The 24,817-nt window shown below is 45.0% G+C and overlaps 1 protein-coding gene across 15 annotated transcripts in view; it reads right to left on the reverse strand.

Moving 5' to 3' along the window:
• Positions 1-24,817, reverse strand: part of ELMO1 (engulfment and cell motility 1) — a 690,097-nt gene that overhangs the window by 15,203 nt on the left and 650,077 nt on the right. For 14 of the 15 annotated variants that reach the window (XM_057304123.1, XM_057304122.1, XM_026509354.4 and 11 more), the window contains 3 exons: positions 17,524-17,636; positions 8,243-8,350; positions 688-770 (listed from right to left, as the gene is read on the reverse strand). In XM_057304123.1, the coding sequence (XP_057160106.1) occupies positions 688-770; positions 8,243-8,350; positions 17,524-17,636 (304 nt within the window). The other variant, XM_044387601.3, reaches the window with a different exon arrangement.

Raw genomic sequence — 24,817 nt, forward strand, 5'->3', positions numbered from 1 at the left:
GGAACATGGGCTGTTATGATGAACAGCTGCTTGGTAAACTGGGAGGGGAGGGTGAAAAATATTGTGATATGAAGAGGATTTAAGAAATATTCACCTTTGGGGAAATTTTCTCCTTTAAGCTGGGTTTTAGTTATTTTACAGTATTTCCCATGATGCGGAAGGCTATCAGGCCCTTAAGTTTTCTAAAATGTTTTGAATCCTCTGGTCTCTGCTTTTCCCTGGCTTCACAGAGACTCCAGAGAGGCTACTGGGATGGTAAGGACAGCAGGAGAAATGGAAGAGATTGGGGTGGAAGTTAGGGAATGGAGAACATGAACATAAATGGGAGGTTAGGAGAGACCCGGAGAATGGATGGGGATAAGCGGAGAAGGCTTGAGGGTGGCTTGGGTGACAACAGTGGGGGGGGGGGTGGCAATTCTTAGGGCTGTCAGGAGACAGGAAGGGAGAGAATGGAAGAGGTGGTGGTGGGGGATTTGGAAGTGATCAGTGAAAGCATAAGGCTAAGGCATGTAAAAGCAGTCAGGGAAGGGGAAAGGAGAGCTGAGTAAGTGACGTGCAATAGCACGGCACGCACATGCACGCACATGCACACACACATGCATTGCTACTAACGCGGGACTGGGCCCCCCCGCCGTTGCGGACTGCACTGTGCAGACAGCACTATTCACAAGAATTTGGAAATCATACCTTGTTTTGTTTAAGGGCACCTTTCTCTTTCATATGAGGGCAGTCCTTCCCCGTCACCACAGCTTTGATATCTGCCACCGGCACTGCAATTCATAAGAGAAAATGAAAGTCACTACACTGTGGGAGAGCTGAGATGTCAGGAAAGAAGCAGGGCTGAGCATGGAGTCTGCGAGCACAGCTGTCATTCCTGAACTACTGCAACACGAGGAAAGAAAAGAGATAAAAAGAGAAAGAGAAGTCAGGCAAAATCCCAAGACCAGAAACTAAAATGGATTCTCATATTCTGCTAAAAAACATCCCTGGGGAGAAAAATCTATGTTCACAAGCAGAACTTGGTTCACTAAAACAAATCCCTAAGAAAACCCATCATCACTGCGTAAAAGTGATGGTATCAGAATCAGCAGTAATCATCCTACTACTAGCAGTACTAGTACTGGTATTAGTTCCTGCTGCCAGGAACACATGAGGTGCTTTGCACACACTGCGATCTCCGGCTACAGTAGCTGCATCTATTAGCTTCTGAGTTTTGGATAATGAGGAGAAGCAACCTTACCCCTCCCCCCCCCCCAAATCGATCTGGATCTGAACACTCACTCTCCAAATTCTCGCTCTCTACCATCTCGTTAATTCTCACAGCAACTCTGTGAGGCAGGTATTTTTTTTTTTTTTAATCCCTATTTTACAGACAACGAAAGTAAACTCAATTAAAGAAAGGGAACATTCTTTTCTGATAGGGAAATGGTAGCTGGTATTTATCTTGGAGATTCTGAGAATAATGCAGTTAGATAAAATGATGTTATCTCATGTCTTACTCAGGACTTGGAGGAAGATAAAAGACATGGACACGTTTGTGCATTTCAAACTTTTGTCAAGATCATCTGAGAGAGAAGACAGTAAGATGGTTTGGAACCACACTTTAAAAAACTGTGAAGTCACCTGTCCCTCGTCAATCCCTAATCTTTTAGTTCCACAAGGGACTGTGAATTTAGGGACCCACTTAGGATCTGCAGAAACTTGGAGTAATCAATGCCTTAGTCTCCCTTAATGAGGAAGATGATGAGAGATTTCATAATTAAAGTTCACATACTTTTACTGATGAATTGTGTTGTGGGGGAGAGATTTAGATGAAGATGAAATTATGAAACATATAGAATATAAAAATGATACAACAGGAAGGCCCTTTAAAAGCTAATATTTTCCAGGTACCCTAAAATTGCTAAGACATTGTTCAAATCTGTTGACAGCCCTAGAGCTTTCTCTAACCCTAGAGAAAAGTAGGGTTGTAATGAACTCTTCAGGAATCTCTGCACATACTCCCTGCTCTCTGTCCCATCACATATTCCTTCATCTTGCAGTCCTGATTCTAGATCATGTTGGCAGGTATTACTTGTGCTGACCAATATCTGGCTTTCCTCCCTTTCTGGGTGTATGAAAGACTACACTTCCCAGCAACCTTTGCATTTATGTGGGGCCATAGCATCAGGTCTGGCCAGTGAAATGTGAAAGGCAATGGCATGCATGTCTCTTCCTGAAGGAGGCAGTAAAAAGTCCACTTCCTCCAGCCTCTTCAGAAACTGAACAGGCCACACATTCCATCCAGATGGCACAGGTGTGGGATGGCACAGCAGCCACTGGCCTGTATCCCCGAGGGACTGTGTGGCATAGTCCTTTCAAAGCCCATGTCAGTTATGTAACGGGAGTGAGAAACTCTTGTCGTAAGCCACTGAGATCTGGGCTTGTTCCTGCAGCAGAACGCAGCAATGTGGCCCATCTTGAGTGGCGTAATCCTTTACTTGGGATGCCTTTCCTGCCCCTTTGGATTGGCAGCTTCCTATACGTGGTCTCTATAATTCCTGGACCTACTTTGACCACAACATTCACTGACTTCAGCTCTCCTGAAATCCTTTTTTATAACCAATAATCAGCCCTGTTCCCCTCGGTGGTCAATCTGGTTGCCTAATCACTACCCCAGGAAGGGGACATTTGGGCACCTCAGGAAATTGGGTTGACTCCGTGTTTACTTTTCAATTGGGCCTCCAGCATCGAAGTGAATTTGTGAAAGAGTTAACCTACCCATTTAAAAGCCTTCTCAAGCTTCAGATGGAGTTCAAGTCACAAGTACCTTACGGAAAAAATCTTTTGTTGTATGCTATATAACACAGTCAACGAACTAGAAAGAGTTTCTACAACCTATAAATACTAAGTTACCCTTTGGCTTTGAAAACCTATCATATGGAACAGGACAAGAGGAACACAAAGTCCACAGAGGGAGTAGTTTCAGAGTCTCTAACGAGAAGGCTTCCGGGGAGGAAAGGCACTTCTCCGCCGTGCTTGTGGCAGTACATATTCTGTTTTTTATATGTATTGTCCCCTGTCAAGGAGACAAGCTGCTGTATTACTCACAGGATTATGGCTAAGAGGAAACACAAAATTCTAAAAATACAGTGTGGCTTTTAAAGGTTGTTCTTTGCATAGCTTGTCTCTAGATGCACTGGAAGATTAGGCATCAGAAGGGCTAGAACGCTGTCCTTTCTATTCCCATGAGCAGAATCAGACTCATGTCTCTTGAAGCTACACTCTGAGGAGGCAGAGGAGGGATCTTGATTGCTTCAAAGTCAGGGTACTGTTTCCATTAGGCTTTTTTATGTGGGGGCAGTATAAAGAAGTGGTGCCCAGAGACAGGAGAGATAAAAGGGTCCCTGCTGGCACCCCACCCCCCACTCTAAATCCTTGGGGCATGGCCTCATTTCTTCCAATCCTTTTCTCACTTTGAGCCGGACTGAGACAATCTCATTTAATACTACCATTTTACAGATGGGAAGACTGAGGTCTAAAGAGAGGAAGTAAATTATGTAATGTCACATAGTGGGGGGCAGAGTTGGGACTTTTTTTTCTTCCACTCTATGCTCTCTAGCTTGGTCATGGCTTCTCCTTATGTTTGGAAGGTGTCAGCACCCCAAATCATGCTGAACACAGCCCCAGATGTGGTGATCACTTCAGATACTCCAGGAAATTCTGCGACCGCTAATATCTGTGGAAGGCACTGGAATTGTGATTTGAAAGAAAAATACATTTGAAAAAGGAAGTGGGGCCCCCAAAATAGTTTTAGGTTTCACCACTGGGAGCCCGACTGAGGCAGAAACTACCCCAGGAAGTAGCTAGGAAGCCATGAGCACTTGCTGTACACACAGCTCCACAGACGCTCCTGTGAGTGGCGATACAGAGGGGCACAGTTGGGTCCTACCCCTGCACGGTTCAGTGAAGAATCTGATCTCTAACTTGGCAGCACAGAGCAGTGGGAGGGGCGTACCTTTGGAGTCACAGACTGGCTTTGACTTCTAGATCCACCCCTGGATCTGTTCCACTTTGGGCCGAAGCGCTTGGAGCCTAAGCCTCCTCGCCTGCCATGTGGAGCTCCAGCAGCAGCTGCGTCCCAGAGCTGCTCCAAGAATGATGTCCTAGTGCTGGAGCGGGATCACTGTTGGCTTTTCATCTAGGCAGGACAGGGTTGTGGGTAGAAGCCGGGGCTACGGAGCTGGAAGGTAGCAGAGATCTCTGCTCTACCGTTTACTAGCCATGGGACCATGAACAGGTTATTTAAATTTTTCTGTACCTCAGTTTCCTTGTCTGTAAAGGAAGGGCAATGATGTCTACCTCTCCAGGTTGGTGAGAGGGTAATTTATGTAGAGCTCTTAGCACAGTGCCTGGCATATAGTAAGCACTCAATAAATGTTGTTCACAATTATTCTCATTATCAATAATCAAAATTAATTGTCTCTGTAGATCGAGGGACCTGAATTATTCACTGTGCTTCGGTGACCCAAATTGCCCACTTTGCTTTGCTGTTTCAGCTGCTCCTCTCATCCTCTATAACAGGATTAATCGCCTTGTGAGGGGTGAGCCTTCTCCTCCCTGGCCCCTTTGATGTGGGAGTGAGGAGGTCTGGCCTAGATTCTTTCAAAGGGCAGCACTGAGGGGCCTGGGGCATGGCTGGAAAGCTGCGGAGTCTAGTGTCTAGTGGGGGTGATGAGAGCCTGTAAACGTGGTGATTGGGATGTGGGGCCATATCTCCTGCCAAACAGAAGTAATATGAGAAGAGATTTCCTAAGCCTTTAGGGGTGACGACAGCTAAGGAGAGGCCCTCGATCTCCACTCACCCTCTCTGTATTAAGAAGATTCAATTACACTCTTTGATTCATCAATATCTCAATATTCAGCACTGATTAACTCAAGGGTCGGAAGACAATTTCCCCCTTGGTCTCAGGAGAGGGCAATCGAACACGGCAAGAGTGATGGCACTTGATATTAATTAAAGGAACATTTCATTTTTCTAGTGGAATGAGGTTTATGACTTCTAAGGGCTCTAAGAGGATGGGCAGAATGCAGAATTGGAATTAAATGCAAACCAGTGGCAGGTCTGAAGCAGCCAAATTGAGTTTCCTAAGCTGGGGCCTGCTTATCCCAGGCACATATTAGGTCCATTTTACTTCTCACATGAATACACACCCTCCCTGGCTCATATGTGCATACAGATACAATCTCACCAACACACGCACACACCCCCCCTCCTATGTGCATACACCCATACCGGTATGCATTCCTGGTTTATCCTACAATGGATAAACTGTTGAGAGAGCAGCTCTTCTGAACTCTGAGGTACGGGCTTTCAAAGGCTGCAGTGGAAGGGGAATTCTAGAGTTTTTGGAGCCATTGTCAGAGGGGACCATTGTAAACCTTTCCCAGAACCAATATCACTCCATGGCCACAACCAAAACCTGTGTGGAGATTTGCAGCTCTGGCCTTGCTCTTCTGCAACCATTCTGGCAAGCTGGTTCTCCCCGGCATTGCCACTCTGGGTTTATAGCTAGTTACTTTCACCCTGGGCTCTTGGGGGTGCAGGCCTTGCTACAGCTGGGGGGTATCTGCTTGCAGGTAAGCCCAGGAACTTCCCCTACAAGACTCAGGTGTTGTCTGAGCCTTGACCTTCTCTAAGAGTAGAACTACCAATTTCCTAAGCAACAGAACCAGCTAGAATGGGAGTGCTGCATATAAAACCTGCAAACAGTGCCAACCAAATGTCTATCTGTGGGTTGGGAAGAGGATTATGTCCCTATAAATATAGGGATAAATAATATGTCCAGTGAGTGGGAGAGCCGGTTCACTGGCCCACGTGGGGAAACGATGACTCAAGCTCTGGGTGCATGTGCATGTGCGTGTGTGTGTTCTGCTCAGGCCACTTTCCCTATCTCCTGGGCAGGTTAAGAACAAGACTAAGGAAGACTTTGTATGGTACTTCTGGTTGCCTTGAGCAACAGTAACCTCTACCTCTTCATTTGACCACTGTAGAGCAGTGATTCCAAATTGCTGGCCTCTGGACAGCTCCAAGTTCATGAAGGAGGTTTCACCAGTGAGTTTTTACCAGTTAATAGCAAAGAGAGGAAAATGAAGACACAGCTGTGAGTTTTTAATAAAGCTAATTTAATTTAGTAGACGGGACTGTCCTATATTCCAAGATTAGGTCTTTCAGGTCTTCCTTATTGTTTTTCATGATCAAGAGCCCTTTTTTTAATGAAAGGAATGTGATAATAAATTTTAGTTGGATCTCATTTTTTAATACTTTTTTTCCCCCAAATTAACCCACCATCAATTCACTTTTTTTTGTTCTTTTAAAATATTTACTTACTGGTGAAGCCAACTTTGGGAAATCACCATGAAGAGAAGAGTATCAGGCAGTATCCAGCTCAGGGGTTCTCATTTTGGGTGTGCATCAGAATTGCCTAGAGTCTATGAAGACCAAGATTGCTGGCCCCCACTCCCAGTTTCTGATTCAGTGGGACTGGAACTGAGGCCAGAGAATCTGCATTTCTAGTAAGTTTTCAGGAGATGCTGCTCATAGTCCAAGGACCACCCTCAGAACCACTGGTCCAGCTTGTCCATGGTGGAAAGGGGAAGGCTTTCTGAGACCTGATGGGGCAGGGTCCTCGTTACTGGCAGAGGCCCAGAACACCGCCACAGTAGGGATGCACAAACGCCGTCCCAGACTCTGCAGTTGTGCCTTTCGGATTTCCTGCTCTTCCCACCAGTGGGGCCAATAATGTGGGCCAGGGAGGCAGTGCTCTTATGACAGCAAACAAGATAGCTTTCTGAACTAAATGACTCTACAAAGACCAGACTGTTTCATTTTGAAGCTAGAGGAAGGGAGAATGTTCCAGGCTATCTGCCTGACATGTCAGCTCAGAGTCTGAATGTGTCAGGAATTTCTCACTTGTGGTTACTTGTTGCCTTTGGTGGCCACGGGCTGCAGGGAAGGCAGTCCAGAGCTGACTTCAGTGCGCCCTGGGGTGACAAGCGGAAAGGTGCTAGGATGTAGGGGTAAGGATTTGGTCTGGGACATGCTTATATGACCCATGCAGGGTCAATGTGAATTTTGAAGTCTATTCAAAAGTGTTTTTATTTCTTTTCTCAATCTCTCACTCGTTGGTTTTTCTACCTGGGATATCCTCTGAGGTTATGTTCATTTTATCTCATTTCTTTTCCAAATTAATTCATCACCCTGTGTATTTTAATGTTTCTATAATACCTGTTTAATTTGTACACTTATTACAGTCTAAAAACCTGGAACCTGGTTTGGTGTTGGGCTAAAATAGTCTAGAAAATTACTGGCTCTCCAAAACATACACGTTAAAACAGACATCATACAGAAACAGCAAATAAAAACAAATAATACATATTTCAGGGAATAGTTAGCTGACAGTAGAATGTAACTGATCATGGATTTTTCTAAGTGTCTCAGTTACTTCTCTGAAGTAGGTTAGCCATACTGGGGTCTGCCATTAGCTCTGCATTATAATGATGGGATACACTAACCTATAATGAACAAATGAATAAATGTGAAATTATTTTGGGTCACGGTGCCCGGGTGGCTCAGTCAGTTGAGTGTCTGCCTTTGGTTCGGGTCATGATCCCAGGATTCTGGGATCGAGTCCCACGTCAAGCTCCCTGCTCAACAGGGAGCCTGCTTCTCCCTCTCCCTCTGCTCCTGCTCTCTTGCTCACTCTTTATCTCAAATGAATAGATAAAATTTTATTTTTTATTTTTATTATTATGTTGTGTTTGTCACCATATAGTACATCATTAGTTTTTGATGTAGCGTTCCATGATTTATTGTTTGCGTATAACACCCAGTGCTCCATTTTTTTAAAAATCATTTTGGGTCACCAGAAAAAGACAACTGACGGAGTCAAGTTTATATCGTCTTTGCTCCTTGAAACAACACCTGGAAAGTAGTGCAAAAGTGGATGTCTGAACCCTAGGTTTACGTCCTTCAGGAAAGATATGTGAAGATTCCTTCTGCACCCTCCCCTCTTCAGTCCCAAATCCCTAATCCATCAGGGTCTCATGCATGATGAGAATGTGCAGGCTGGGACTGAACAAGATGAGACATGCCCAGTGGGTTTTCTAATTTGGGTTGGTAGCTTTCCTGCACGCTATTTTGTGACCAGGAAGCTAAACCAACCACCCAAACTCAGTCCTCCTACACAGGAGAGCCACTTACGTTTGTCCTGCAAGGAATCGTGGGGCACTTCCCCCTGAGGACTCTCTTCCAAGTCTCCATAGTGTAGGACCTTATGGTTGGGTGAAAGCCGACAGTACCAAAATTTGTCTGAAGGGAAAAAAACAAAACAAAACACACACACAAATTTATAAGGTAAGTGATTCTGATTTCCAAAAATATCAACAAATTTATTTCCTAATAGTCTTGCCTGGAAGAACAAGCAAAGCATCTGATTTTAAGTCTTCAGGAAGGAAGGAATTCTAGGGCCCTGGGTAGTAAGTCCTCTTTTGATGTTGATGTTTAGTTAGCACTGTCCTGTTAACCACTCAGGAGGTTATTAAATCCTTCAGGAATAATGGCACCAGGTTTTCCAAGGTGGTGGTTTCCAGAGGGTTATTTCATCAGTATCTGTAATGACTATGGGAATGGACTCCTTGTCCATGTAGGCCTGGCAAAAGTGGGGAGGGAGATGTAGAAAAACCAAGTTTCTTGGAACTCTTCTGCTTCCACAGTCTTCTCTGAGCTGTTAAGACTGTTGAGATAGCTGTGTGCCATATCTGAGTTGGTACACCAGACCCCCACCCCTGGGACTAATACACATCAATTAATCCAAGAATGAATTGTTAGGATGCTAGTGATACACACAAGGAGTGGAATTCATGAGGAAATCATCTTAAAATAATTCAGGGATTTGGGATGCCAGGGTGGCTCAGTCGTTGAGCGTCTGCCTTTGGCTCAGGTCATGATCCCGGGGTCCTGGGACAGAGCCCCACATTGGGCTCCCTGCTCAGCTGGGCGGGTCTGCTTCTCCCTCTGCCCCTCCCCCAGCCTGTGCTCTCTCTCTCTGCCCCCCTCATGCTCTCTCTCTCTCTCAAATAAATAAAATCTTTTAAAAAATTAAAAAATAAAGTGATGGTGAGTGTAATAAACCTGTCCCACTGGGAGAGATTCCCACCCCTTCCTGCCAGGATGTCTTTCTAGGGCAGTTCCAGAGACTCCTCCTTCCAATCATATGAGACCATTCCTATGGGAAAGCCTTGTTTATTCCAATTCCAAAAGCACACTTCTTCCTATCTCACAGGCTTATACATTTTTATTACATTGGAATGCACGGCAGGTTAAGTTGAGGGAGTTATTTATAAGAATGACCCTAAGGCCCTGGTCATGTCTATTTCTTTGTTTTTGTCTTAAGTAAAAAAAATATTTTTAAATTTCAGGTGTACAACATAGTGATTCTATACTTCTGTATTTTACAAAATGGTCACCACAATAAACATAGTTACCATCTGTCACCATACAATGTTACATCGTGGTGTTTCTCATTATTTGCCACAAACCTTAGGTAAGCGACTTGCCCTAGCACGTGTACTGTGAATAGTTACTGAAGGAAGAGGACTCAGGATACTCATGAGCCCGGACAGTGTGGAGAAGCCAGGGCTCTCTAATGACGGCCCCTGTCTTCATAATGCTACTGTCCCAATCTCTTGGCACAGTGCCTGGCACATAGGAGTAGCACAGTTGGTGTTGGCTAAATTGATAAATGAGGACCCAAGGGGACTTAAGACACAAAGCATGTATGACCTTGAAAGCATCTATGACCTGTAAGCCCCTCTGTGCAGTTACACAATTGGCGAACATGGTGGCCTTGGTCAAGTCACCTCATTACTGCGTCTACAAACGTATTGTTTTGAAACTACTCTGATCAGAAAGTGCTCCGTAACATTGTAAGGAAAGTGTTTTCCTATCCAAAATTGCCTTTACTGCAAAACTTATGTCTTAACTTGGACTCTTTCAATAGAAAAATAAAGTATTAAAAATGGAAGGAAAAGCCACACAATGAACAAAGAAAACGCCCAAACTTGATTCACAAAAGCAAAATGCCTCTGTGATTCCCATCTTCCTCATCTATAAATAGGGTTTGAGAATTCTTGGATGTAGTCAGAATATGGCAATCCATATAGTTTAAAAAGAATCTGAACTCTGCTGGAAAAATTTGAGAGGAAAGGAAAAGTTATTTGATGGCTAGGGAAACATCTGGCATTGCTCAATTTTCAAAATCATGTTATATCTACACATACAACACAAGTCACTTTCCTGACAGACTATTTCAAAGGGAGAAAATAAAGTTACTCCCTGACTAATCTACAGTCATTTCAATTAGGCAAACATATAATCACCAGTTCTCCATGAGGAGAACACATTTGGGAATCGGACTCGTGATGCACAATAGGAACTGTGAATTGCAAAGGAGCAGGCGGTGCTTTGGCCATGACCATCAAGAGTGCTCTCGGGGGGCCTGCATGACAGGCTGTGTCGGTTCCTCCTCCCCAAAGGGAGCTCTCACCTTACCTAAACGGCCTGCTGAGACTGCACAAAGTAGGCTGGAGAGATTTACTATGAAGCTTCCTTCCCCTGAGACATCGGCGGTGGGATTTTTAACTAAGTGAGCAACTGATGGGTCACAGAAAGCTGGCAAGGGAGTCGGTGAGCTGTGCACTGGGACACGCTGGTCTTATTCGGAGTAAGGACCCACACTGTTCTTTTCAGGGGTTCCTCACTTCTTAAGCTGGGATAAGCTCTAGGGGTAACGGTAGTAACGTAAAGCCCAAGGGCCAATATGATGCAACCAAAGATCATTCATTGTCAGGATACTGGCGGAGCATAACAAAATTGAAGTAGTGCAGATATGCTGTGAAGTAAAATGCACGACTCATATGCGTTTGTAAGACTTCAAGAATTTCTGCTGCATATGCTTTCAAGGGACGTTTTCTTATCCAATGAATATTTGCCGAGTGCCCGCCATGCACACAGCACTCTACTGTGTACAGCAAAAAATTACCAGGGTGAAAGGCAGACACGAGAGACAGAGCCAAGAAGTTCGAGGATGAGGAGCTCCCTCGGTTCTTGGTGGCAACTGAGAGAAACATGGTGGAAACGCTTGTTTTCCTGGTTTGGGAAGTACGCACAGGGACTCAGCAACTCTGACTCTATGGCAGGGAAAATAGGAATAGGGAAGGTGTCTTGTGTGGCGTGTTCTTCCTTCTACTCAGAAACTCTGAGAGAACAGTGGCTATTTATCAGGGTTCCTGCAAGGAAAGCAACCACCGTCTTTGCAAAGTTGTGGTGGATGTTCGCTGAAGAGAAACACAAAAAACCTCCTGGAACCCCGCTGTAACAGCCTGCGGTGTGTGGCTGATCGATGTCCTCCTACCTCCGGCTAACTGCTTTCCTGTCCTATATGAGCTTCTCTTTCTCAGGCCACTACTGAAATAGGGAGAGAGCGAAAAGATCTGTACGTCATGCATGTAACCAATTGCTCCATTCCTCCCCATCAAACAGCAAGTCTTGGATGGATGACGACACTGGAGACAGGGCTGAAAAGTCTTGGGGAGGCTGTTTTGACTCATAAACAAAAGGGTAGATGCCATGACAGGCCCTTCTCCTCAGTATAAAGCCTGGAGTCGTTAGCTCGGGGAAGGTTTAGAGGCATCATAACTGGTGTGTGTCTGTCTCAAGGACAGTGGAACTGGCAGCTCCGAGCGACAAACCAGGCCGGCTCGTCGCGTGAGACAATTTCTGTGTCAGCCAGCAGCAGCAGCTTGATTTGCAGTTTTTTATGGTAAGAAAAATGTGTATTTCTTTTCAAAACCCAGCATGATGTTACCAGTTTCTCAAGCCCTCTGGGCAATGAATGAGTGGATTGTGTCACTAAAAGCAATTAGCAGGAAGCAGTGAGAACATTATCAAAGATTGCTTACTAGCATTTAAAGAATAAACAGTAGTTAATATAGGGGTCTTCCAGTCAATTACGAGTGTTAGCACGTTAATAGCCATTTCCTCATTTTCCAAATTAAAAAACTGACAAGATGGAGACAATTGTGTGCTTCACTTTCTTGGTCTGTCTCTGTATAAGTGCGTGTGTGTGGGCGTGCATGGATGTGTGTGCACATGTGTGTGTGTGTGTGTGTGTGTGTGTGTGTGCAGGATCAGAGAGAAAAGCTGGTTTCAGAGCTCACAAGACTGGTAAGGTCTCCAGGGCTGATTAAAGCTATTCCCAATGTCGCACAGATCATTACTGAGCTAATAACCACGGACAACTGTTAATTCTTGCAGCACTGTTTGAAAGAACTTTCTGCAATGACAGAAATACTCCATAGATACTTATCAAATAGTAAGAAAATAAGTTTTAAATTGTATTTTAGTTCAATTAAATGAGCCATAGGTAGCTATACCCAACAGTACGACTGACCGTTAGTCTTCAGCATTCAAGGCTAGAGACACGTCTGGGGCTGGCCAGCGGGACTGCAGGGCAGTTGGGCAAACTGAATACTAGCTACCATTGTTGAGTGTGAAACGCTGGGCGGGTAATTGAGACACAGGGCACAGCAAGAACGGAGTCTTGATCGGCTCTGCCGAGGACTCACGGGGACATCTTTGTCTTGGGTGCAAAGCCCCCAGTTGACAGGTGGCTGCTGGCCCAGGGAGCCCTGAGAGTTCTGTGTTTGGGAAGCAGGTGGCCTTTACTGAAGTAAAATCTTAGAGCACTTCTGTTAGGATTTTGGAGCTTTCGTAGGTTAGCCTAAAATGTGCAATATCTTTAGTGTGTTCAGTTCTTTTTCCTGCCTAGGCCTGAAGCTTTCCGAGTCATAAAACACGAGGGACCCCAGCCATGTTTTTAAGGGGAGATGTCTTCTTTGAGGTGATGAGATACCAGATTGCTCTGTTGGTCCAGTAAAGGAAGACAATGAATATAGACAGAGACAGAGGTCATCCTGCCTTCCAAATCTTCATTGCACTGGAGAATCTTTAGAACGAGGGATGGTTTTCTGATTCTGAATTCCGGCCCCCTGCAGACTGCTGCTTCCTTTCACAACAGAAGATGACTCCAGAGCTCCAAATCCTTTCGAAGATGGTTTGGCCTAACTGCTGCTTTGGAGTCATAGAGACCTGGGCTCCCCACCCGGCCCTCATACATCAGCTAAGCAGCCTCGGCCAAGCTGTAAGAACCTTAGGGATCCCTATTCCTGTTTTGTTAAGTAATGTTAATTACTATCTAAAACATATATAAAATTTCCATTTCTGCACCCTGCACAGAGCTGGCTCACAGCTTTTAGCATCTTCCTGTGCTTCCCATTAATAGTAACCCCTCTTGTCCACTCCTGCTTCCTTCACCTTCTGAGAACAACGATCATCTCTTCTTTTGAGCTACTGGAAAGTACGTTGTCCCTGAAAATCAACTGGATTTTCTTCCTTTGAAAATATGTGATTTATCCCATTTTTTAAAATAAAAATGAATTATGATAAAGTTTAATTAAATAGTAAACAAAAATTTCAATGGAGGATAGAGGAAGAAACAGCCTGCTCTTAGGGAAGGTTCATTTGGTTACTGTGCCTGAATATACCAGTTGGCTCTAGGTTTTCTGAGAGAACGGAGAGACCAAGGTAAGGTAGATCACCCCTGGCAGTGACACGGAAGCGCCAGTTCCTCGGGGCACATGCTTTGCTCGCATCCAAGTTCCAAATTAAGTTTGCCATGTTAGTGCTTAGAGAAGGTTGCTGTGTTACTGCTCAGAGAAGGGATGCTGGCCAACAAAATGGACAATGTTTTCAATGAGAAGCAAACGTTTCATGCGATCATTTCTTGTAATGACACTCCAATGTGTAGCCCTGGGCTCTTACCAAGAATATTCAACATGAAGGATCCTGAAAGACTCTAATCTCTGAAATATAAGGAAAATAGGGAGTAGTTCCTGATCCTGCAGATTCTCACGATGCAAATAATGGCTCTACCATAGACAACTTCTGGAATTTCATCTGAAGTCGGTCCTGCAGAAGCCCAGAGGACACAGAAGCAAGCCAATCGATCTCATTGTAAAGGAGTCTGACAGGCACCTTAGCTACTCTGTGGTGGGAACAGAATGGAGTGAGGTTGGTATGTGACATCCATTGCCACTCTCCCACCTATGTTTAAAAACCTCTATTCTGAGGATCTACAAGCTAAAATTAATGCTAAATATCACTAAAGCATGTTTGACGATGTGCAAAGCACTATGCTATAAATGCAGGATTTTATTTAACCCTTACTTACAACTGACATCACTTGGCAGATGAGGAAATAGGAACACAGAGAGATCTAGTAGGTTGCCCAAGGCCACCCAGCTAGCGAGTGGGGAAGCAGGGACTTCAATGCCGCTTGATGTGTCTCACATGACTTACTGCCTCCAAGTTTTAATGTGGCCAGAATTCCTAGAAACCCAGATTTGCGAATATCGACAACAGTCTAACCAAGTAGCAGAGCTGCGAGTGAGGCACGCAGAAGGATGGGCAGGTATTAACCTGGGTCTTCTAGCCAAATATGGTGTGGTAAAGGACTCTGTCTGCTCCCCTGCTTTCTGGTTTTGTGGGACAGAAAGCTTTTTCATATTATCCCCTGTACAGTTAATGCTTAAATCGGGCTCATCTGTATCTGACTCACTGCTGAACAAGTTTAAATGGAGTGTGGCCGCCATTCCTTTATAATTCGCTTGCTCTTTAACCTGGGAGGGCATGTGTCTGTTGCCTTCTGAGAGCTCCTGTGGAAGTACACATCTTTCGAAGGGATTAAAATGATTTTACGGGGGTGCCTGGGGGGCTCAGTCAGTTAAGCGTCTGCCTTCTGCTCTGGTCATGATCTCAGGGTCCTGGGATGGAGCCCCGAGCCAGGCTCCCTGCTCAGCAGGGAGTCTGCTGCTCCCTCTGCCCCTCCCCCTGCTCATGCTCTCTTTTACTCTCTCTCTCTCAAATAAATAAATAAAATCTTTTAAAAAATGATTTTACGTCATATCCTCATTAATCTGTGTAAATCTAAGTGGAATGTTTCAATGGGGTGGTAAGAAACAAATTTCATCACCGTCTGCTTTGAATCCCTACTTTTATGCACACAGATTTTAAATCCATTTACCAAATACCAAAAGGCCTTCCGTTCTGCACCCAGAAGGATGATTTTATATTAAACACAGATGGCCAGCCTCCCTATAGAGCTTAACTAATGAATTCATAATCTAGGTGCTAATATTTTTTTGTTCATTAGGTAATTCGTTTTTACAAAACTGGAAAAATTTACGGATAATGGGCTAATACTTCTTAAGCCAAAAGACTGTCATTATTATATCTAGAAACAGTATTAGTCTAGTAGAATCTTATCCATTTCAGCCTAGAAAGGGAAGACTCATGGTAAAGTAGACTAGAAGGTTAAGCTGAGCTCTTTGAATTACGTTCTGGAGGGTTCTAGCTAGACATCAGTGGAGGCGTTGGATGGTATGTATCCCTGTGCCGTCTCCTCTCTCCTCCTCCCACTTCTATGTCCTTTGCCCATGCCAAGTAAATAAAAACTTTATAAATCATCTTATGGGAGCAGTATGTCCTGACTATTGATTTTTCCAAAGGTGGTGAAGAGTTCAAGCATAGAATCGACTATCTGGCTAAGTGAGCTAAGAGATCATCTAGTCCAATTCTCCCACTTAATCGATGGGAAATTGTAGTCCTGAGAGGTCACGTGTCTGTGTAAAGGCACTCAGTTGGTTACTTAGAGTTGTGAAGCCTCGAGGCAAGTCTACTCACTCCCAGCTCATTGCTCTTTTCCTACACAATCTCCTAGAAGAGTAGCTACTACCCTTTGTTGTGGCTTTCTGAGGGCTACATTCATGATCAACCTTCCCTCCTCACACTAACTTCAGGACACAGGCACTGTTATCCCCATTTCTGATGGGGAGACTGCCCACCGTCACACAGCTGGTTGGGGGAGAGGCAGGACTGCACCATTTCATCTGGCCCCAGGGTTCTTGCTGTCACCACCATGCCACACTATCTTCTGGAAAAGCATTTGCCCTGATGACCAATGTCTAGATGCAAGGAATGCGGTGAGAAAGGAGGGAGCTGCTCTCCCAACGCCAGCCTTTCTCAGTCCCAGCTGGAACTCAGCTCTTATTATTATCCTACCCATTGTCCTCTCCCCTGAGGCCCTTTGGAAGCTCAGTGCCATAGCTTGCCATCCTCCAGGAACAACCTACGTGTTCATTTCTCAAGGAAGTTCTGCCTTTGGAAGTTCCTTAACATGATTTTTAACCGTAATATTTGAAATAGTTTGAATTTACTCAATATTCAGCACAAAGCCACTAAAGTAAATGGCCAGGGGAGGGGTTCGGCATAAACACGAAATGATGTTTGTCATTAGTGGGTGAGCTCTGCATCTGGGCAGAGCAGCCACTGATTGTCAGAAATATCTGCCAGAGTTTCTCCTGGGCCGTAACGGGTGTTCTTCCTGGTAGAGGTTCTACTGCTTAGACTCATTCCTGGTTGTCCCTCAATCTCGTCACCTCTCCCCAGATCTTATTTTTCAGTTTTATTTTCTGTTTGTTTAGAGGACAGTATGATATGAATCCTGTGACTTTGCAATCAGCAGCCTGTCAAGAGAGGAAGAAAGCAATCAAAGGACTTTACATCCCTGACTGAGAACCAGCTGGAAGTGCCTCCTGCCTCTTGGAACTAGTCTAATGGCACCCATTTGGACATGGTATTTTGGGATTAAAATTCACTGAGACAATTCAGACGTTCCTCTTGCAAGATTATGAAAACCGATTCTATCCCACCTTGGTTCACTGTTGCTTCTATCTCCAGATAAAGTAATTTTCACCTAGGAGGGAATCAGTATGGGGATTTGAGAATTATGGCCATCCATGCTGGAAGTTCCAAGATCAAGTCCAGCTATGGGGGCCAGCTCTCCTGACAGAAGAGTGAGTCATTAACCCATAAAAAAAATTTTTTTTTAAAATAAAAATAAAATGAAAGAAAGGGCCATAGAGTTGCTGGAGTATGAATCCTTGCTCTTCCACAACTTTGGGCAACTTATTTAACTCCTCAGTGTCTCAGTTTCCTTATCTGTGAAGTGGGTATAATCACAGGGTTACCTAGGGTTACCATGAGGATGAAATGCATTAAAATAAGTAAAATGAGAACCTGGTACATGGTAAGCTCTCGATACATGTTGGCTGTTCTTGCACACCTACTAGCAGACTTGTGGCACCAAAGAGCTCAGGTGGCTTTTCAGTACCATGGGTCTTCTGGTAATTCTTTGATTTTCCCAAGGTACGCATGGGGAGTCAGAACTTACCTGGACTGCTATACCTGTTCTGAGTCCAATGCTGCAAGGCCTCCTCTTAAACCGGCACCCATGCGCTATGCTTCCCCATGGAGCAGGCCACCGCTCACCCTAGCTGGGGGCACAGTGGCCCCAGACACAATACCTTGCCTCCGCCGGCAGTTGAGTTTCCTAAAGCAGGTCCCTTCTACAAGGCGGTTCAGGCGTTGCTGCTTGATCAGCTCCAAGATTTCTGGCTGGATCTTCTCCTTTAGTTCCCTGTGAAGGACAAACACGCAGTGCACAGCATGCCTTGAGAACAGCGCCTGGCTGAAAGGGCATCCGGGCAGATGGGGCAGGGAAGTGCAAGCTGCATCTTCCCACGACCATCCCAATACCTCCCAAGGCAGTGCTTTAGAGAATTATTTATTAAGAGTTAGTGGACAGGGTTATCTGTTAAAACAACATTATAGATTCTCTGACATTTACAGAATACCCACCAAAGCACCAGCTGCTTCAGTGACGTTTTGCTACACCAAAGTCTCCTGAGAAATTTCTTCACTTGTTTCACAGAGCCACAGATATAAGGTCATGCAGAAACTCACTTGGCTTTGCCAGGACAATAAATCTTCAGTCACATGTCCCCCCCAAAAGCACGTAAACTCCCAGGCTACATTTGTGATCTGACCAAACAGCAATAACGGGCAGCCCTGTAATTACTGATTCCACAGCAAACCACAGGACCACATTTTGCTTTCCACTCTATCACTTACAAATGGGAGCAACATGTCATCCCCCATTCTAGCCCACAGAGATTGGGATAATGATGGGATAAATTAGGGATTATTTGCATCTTGAGTCAAGCTAATAGAATATAATTTAGTTTTAGATGTACTATGCCTTAAAGATATCAGAACAGAGAACAATTATTTTTAAATCTCTTTTTTTCTAAGAGCATAGTTTAAAAAAAATTTTTTTTAAAGATTCTATTTATTTGAGAGCGAGAGAGCGAGCGAGCAGGGGGAGGAGCAGAGGGCGAGGGACAAGCAGACTCTGCGCTGAGTGCAGAGCCCAATGGAGGGCTCGGTCTCATAACTCTTGAGATCATGACCTGAGCTGAAATCAAGAGTCAGACAGACACTTAACCAACTGGGACATGCAGATGCCTCAAGAGCATAGTTTTTTGTTTTTTGTTTTTTAATCATGTGAAATTTTATGTAGTGCTCTAGCACTTGAGTCTAAGTAAAGCTAGAGTTGTTCTAGTTGATGCTGGACAGGGAGAACCTCAGTAGTGTTAAAGTATTGATTAGAACATAGATCTAGAACTAGGAAGACTAGGGTTTTGATCTAGACTGCACATGACTCACATTTCATGTAGCTCATCTAAGTCTCAGTTTCCCCACCTGTAAAATGGGGATAAGAATCTTTTCTGGGAAACTGCTGTGACTCCCAAAGGAGATGGTATGAATGCAAGTGCTTTATAAGCTCTGGGCAGGAATGCGAGGTTATTACTGAATTTGCTTTGATAATATTCTCTCCTTTCCTCAGGCCAACTCTCCATATGCCCACATTTCACTGTAGTCAGTACCATCCGATTTTAGCTCAGCTAACATCCCCTTCCCACTCCCCCTCAAAAACCCCCAAGTTTTGGGAATACGTATTAGTGTCATTAATAAATGGGTAATATTATTTTCATTTTACAGGGGGGGGAAACAGCTCACAGGGGTTAAGCATGGAACTCAATCTTCTGCATACAAACTGCTTCTATTTACATGTGAGATAAAGAGAATTAAAAAGTCACATCAAAGGATCTGGCCATCTAATGGGTGTGTCCGTACTCTGCTAATACATATTTTAAACTCGAATGGCTTCAAACCTCCTGCCATTTGATGCTGTTGCAACTGAATATTTATAAAGCATAATATGGAGATCGAGCCCTAATAACACACCTTGGTACATTTGTAAAGCTCTCCTGTGCAGACCTCCAGCGTCTCACCTCGGGCTTTCAGACCACTAAAACTATTTATTATCAGTGTTCACCTTTTATAAAATGAACTTAGTATATTGCAACTTTGATGAACCCTGCTCTGAATGGGAGAAGAAGGTGGGGGGGGGGAATGCCAGGGCAGCCACATGTGACAATAAATCACTGCTCCTGACTTCCAAGGCAGGGTGATGGGGCAGAGAGGACAAGACAGCACCAAGGGATGGAGAAATCCCTGGAGAAAGGGTTTGGGAATTTCACTGATTCTTAGGTTGTGATGTATTTATAAACAAGACTTTGAGTAGGCTAGAGTTGAATTACTAAAATGGAGATAAAGATGCAGGAAAGAGGACCAAAAGGAGGAAATAATTGAAAGTACTTCCGAGTCATTTTAGTCGATGATTCATGACATCTTAGTGTAAGACCCAGATGTGCACATCGTGACACACCCTGTTATGGAAACATTCCTGGGGAGGCACTTCCAGAGTACGTGAATAAGCTGCTCCAAGAGTTAGCTGTCCTTGTTGTGAACCCCACAGGCCTCCAAAACATGACTGAGCAATGAGAAAAAGAGGACAACTTTTCTTTTTTCTAAGTGATTTCCTCTTCTTTCCATGCAAATGGACCCACTTGCTATAAAATGCACTCATATCAGGAAAACATATATAACACCTACATGGGGTGTCTGCAGATGAGGCTGGACCTCAGCGTAATCCAGCCAATAGCACCATGGGCTGCAACTGGGAATAGAGATTCTCAGTTTGGGGTCAATGAGGCCAAGGTCATGGGTTCACTGCCTTTGTTTTGATAGATAACCTTCTAATTCTGTCTAAAGGCCTTGTAAATAAATAAAAGAAGGAAGATTAAAGGGGGTAGGGTAAATGAGTGTGTGAAGAGCAATTCCAGGTCCAGCACCATTTCTGGGAGACAATCTCAGGTCCAAGGCCAGTGAGACTAGAGCCACACACAGAAGACAGGCGGCACCACTGGACCGGTGAGCTGCCTCCCTGGACCAGCGATCTGCCCCACTCAGCTGCTACTAGAGTGTCTGCCTAGAACAGAGGTTGGCACACATTTCCTGTAAAGGCCAGGCAGCAAATATTTCAGGCTCTGGGGGCCATAGCTGTCTGTTGCAACTACTCATCTCTTCCATAGTAGAGTGGAAGCAGTCGACAGCAGGTAAACACATGAGCGTGGCTGTGTTCCAATAAAACTCCATTTACAGAAACAGGTAGTGAGCTTGATTTGCCCCAAGAGCTATCTATACTATGCCGACCTCTGATCTAAAAGGGTTCTGTGAAGACTTTGGGTGGGCTGAGGGACAGTGTCTGTTCCATGGCACTCAATCTGTCTTGACACCAGAGGGCCTTCAAATTCAGTCCTTATATTTCTTCTATTCTTTATATTACAGACTCAAGACTTTGAATATCCACTTTATGCTGACAGCTTCCCAAATTTATATTTCCAACATGGACCTTTCAGCTGAACTCCAAATTCATCAATCCAACTGTGAGACATGCCAGATCTGGATGTCTCACCAACACCTCAAACTTGACAGGTCCAAAGCTGAACTCCTGACCCCCTGTCTTGACCTCCTCTACTCCTTCTCTCCTTTGGTTGTTTGGCTCAAACAAAACCATGAACTGCTCCTTGACTCCTCTCTTTCTCTTATCCAATCAATCAGGAAATACCATTGTTTCTTATCTTCAAAATCTATCTAATCTATAGTAGAGACTTTAATCACTTGAATCATCTCTTGCTTGTATTATTGAATTAACTTCCTTACTGATCTCCCTGCTTCCAGACTTGCCTCTCTGGAGTCTATTCCCAATACAGTGAAAGAGGGATTATTTAGAAACCCAAGTCAGCGCACATCAATTCTCTGCTCAAAACCCTCCAATGGCTCCCAAACAAGTCCCTCCATAATCCACTCCCAGCCACTTTTCTGGACTCAACTCCTATTGCTCTCTTCCTTGTTTAGTGTTTTCTAGCCACACTGGCCTTCTTATTCATTGAGCACCCGGACCTACTCCTACCTCAGTGCCTTTGCACTGGTGTTTCTCTGTGCTGGAATACCCTTCTCTTAAATATACACATAGCCTGCTCCCTTAGTCCCTTAAGCATCTTAACTCAAATGTTTCCATCCCAACTAGAGGGATCTACTCTGACCACATTACTTAAGGCTGCCAGGTCTCCATTTCCATTATCCTGCTTTATATTTCCATTGTCATTATCCTCTTTTAACATGCTATAATCTTATTTACTATGTTGATTGTCTGTGTCTCCCCACTAAAATACAATCACTCCAGGGCGAGAACTGCGTCTGTCCTCTTCACGGCTGAATCACCAACACACAGAACAGTACCATGTACGTGGCAGGCATTTGATAAGCATTTGTCAAGTGCACTGAACACTGAAAATTGTGTACCTGACCAGACCATCCTGCTGGAACCTGCTGAGGGAAGGCCCTGAGCAAAGCTTGTGGCCAATCTTTAGTGAGGAGGCAGGTAGGCAGGGTAGGCGTTAGCCTGATTTCTGGCTCCGTTTTTACTTTTCCTTTCTCACTATACTTCCACTGTACCTTCTGAGATAAGGCAAGGCATATACAAATAGATTTATAGCATCAGTTTTGGCATTTACGTATCAACAGTGTGACAACATGTCCCATTCTGGTTATCAGCTAATGATAAGACGGACCATTTCTCTGAGTGGGTATTATGTGCTGGGCATATATGCTAAGTGCTTTTCAGGCACTATGTCATTGAATCTTCATAACTGCATGACGATGTGGACACTTTAATCATCTTCTTTTTTAGACGTTAGAAAAACAGGCTTAGAATGGGTTATGTAACTTGTCTAAGGACCCACATGTCCAAGTAGTGGCCTTGGAGTCTAATCCTAGATCGGTTAGCTCCCTGGGTGTGGATTTTCTACCTTTTGCTACTATGCTTCACTGGTGTTTATCCTTGCATCTCTCCTTCCCCCAAGTATAGTGTTAAATGACCTGTTTTTGGACTGTTCAAGATTTTTATATCCATTAACTCGGATTAATTGTGTGGAGGGCCTTATCTTCCCTGTAAAGTCATGCTAAGTGGAAAATAACAAATACCTCCTCTCTGAAATAATCAGTCAAGAGCTAAGAAATACAACAGAGCTTCTTGAACCCACCAAATATTCCCCCCAAAATTTGCTCACACAGAGTGTGCATTTTTCCTCTCAGGAAACATAAACAGTTTATAATAATGGGACGTGTGCCTCAAAGGATCTGTGGGGCACTTAGGTTTGCCACTGTGCTGTGTGCAGCAGGCACAGGGGGAGCCAGGCCATGGGGAGAGTGCTATGGGGGTCAAGAGGCTGGTGAGGGTATGGCCAGCAGGGTTCTGCATTAGCAGGCAAGCCCCAGTCAAGTCACTGTCCCAGTCTGCAAACTGAGAAGTTTGAACTAGATGACCTTAAAGGCGTTTTTCGGTTCTAAATTTCAAATATCCTAACTCCTGAGCTTGGGGAGATGTGTCCCCAGTGTGCTCTCATGACAACACCTACCTGTGTTTCCTTCACCTAAGCACGGTCTGTGCCAACCCTCCAACCCCAGTTTTACAACCTGGGACAAGGGAGGGGGTGGTCAAGTGTCTCTGGTTCTCTGCCTGTCCACAGCACAGGGCCTGGCGGGCAGGAGTCACTCAAGACATATTTGTTAAATGAATGAGTGAACGAATGCAAACCATCATATATGTGCTGTCCCTTTCTCTCTGTTGACGTGGGTTTGTCCTGTGAGCCAGGTCGGCAGCCTTTAGGCTTCATCCGATCCCACAACGAGTTCCTGTCTAACAGGTCATTCTAACAGGCAAAACATCACTGGACAAGCAGCTGGAGGCTGGCTCCCCCTGCCCATTTCGGAGGCTGGGATAATGATCAGGCTGGCTCCTGGCATCCCTCTTAAATGCTATAGTTTCTGACAAGTCTTTATTGCAACAACGACAGGACTCCAGTGAGCCACGGTGCTCTTCAGTCCCGTGGCCGAACGACGATGCCAAAGCAACATGCATACAGAAGACTTCCTTTATATTTGCGTTGTTTCTCCTCACATGGTAAACGTAAACAGAAGAGCTTCTTATAATCAAGGGGAAAACATCAGAATGTCATGGGCAGAGCCTCAGGAAATAAAGATATGAAGCCAAAACAGGAGCAAAGTGTTCACACTTCACATGCAGTTAACATTCTTACTTAGAATCAAGTCGTGGTCCCACAATGATTTGGGATCCCTTGGCCTTGACTGAAGTGGTTCCTCAAGTCTCCCTTTAGGTTTTAAGAGCCTCTGTCAAAAGCATAGTGAAGTCCCGTGTGTTTGCGTGTGTGCTGAAACACCTCAGGAAATGCAGCATTCTGGGGCTGTCCTCTCCGCAGGTAAGAAACGGTGTCTCTGAGGAGTCCAGCATTTGTCGGAAGGGCTCTCTGTTTGGTGTTTCTAGCTGTACCTTCCGGCTGAGGACCCACGCAAAGCCCCAGCAGCGCCTGCTGCAGAGCGGGCTGGCGCTCAGTGCAAGTCCGGTTCGGGTCTCACCATGACGCAAGCCAAAGAGGCCCGGGAAGCACTTCCCCCCCGATGCCCGGCGTCACCCTCACTCAAGTCTGCGCTTCCGCTCTGCAGCCTCTGACCGTGCTTCCCAGGGCCTGAAAGCAAACGCGCTGTAGGGAGCTGCAGGCCTGCGAACTTTTTTACACCCCATCTTAGTTTTGCACTTTGCAAAGGAGCTCTGCTGGCATGGACAAAGCATGAGGTGAGGGATCCGTGGGCTGGAGTTTGAGTCCCGGCTGCTCCCCTCTCTCCTCTCTGAACTAGTCCTGCTCCTTGAATGGGAATAAGATTGACCTCCTTCCCATAGATGTGAGGAAACGAAATACCAGGAGGGGCTGCTTTGCAAATTGCCAAGCATTAAAAATGTCATATATATAAGCGTAAAGGACAGAAAGAGGGGCAGAAAGAAAGAATCAGAAACAGAGAGAGCGGGGGTTAATGTCATAATGACACCTGTGTTGTAAGTCGGCTTCGTACAAAAGTTCAGAAGAAGCCATGTCCAGTCTGCTGAGGGACGAACGACGGTACATATCACACACTTTCCTCACCCCCGCCTTCTCTCCTGCTTCCTGCCCTATAAATTATAAGGGTAACAGAGCTGACCTAGCTCTTAGAAAAGGACAAGGGAAGATAAATAGGCCAGTTCTAAGAAAAGACAAAGCAAACCAAACGGTCTTCGTGTTGGAGGTTCAGAGCATTCTAAAGACGGAGGTACTCGACATGATGACTGTTGCAAGTGGCCCCTGCTGCGAAGTCCTATAAGCAGGGGCCCTGCTGCTCTCGACCTCGGGCCTGTAGGCTGGTAGTCACGGGGGCGATGCAAGATGCCCTGGGGCGAGGCAAAGCCGATGGATGGGGCAGGGACAAGTAGATCTCTCTCTTCCTCTCAATGTCTCTCTT

The sequence above is a fragment of the Ursus arctos genome, unplaced genomic scaffold (genome assembly GCF_023065955.2).
Source record: "Ursus arctos isolate Adak ecotype North America unplaced genomic scaffold, UrsArc2.0 scaffold_3, whole genome shotgun sequence".
Lineage (NCBI taxonomy): Eukaryota > Metazoa > Chordata > Mammalia > Carnivora > Ursidae > Ursus > Ursus arctos.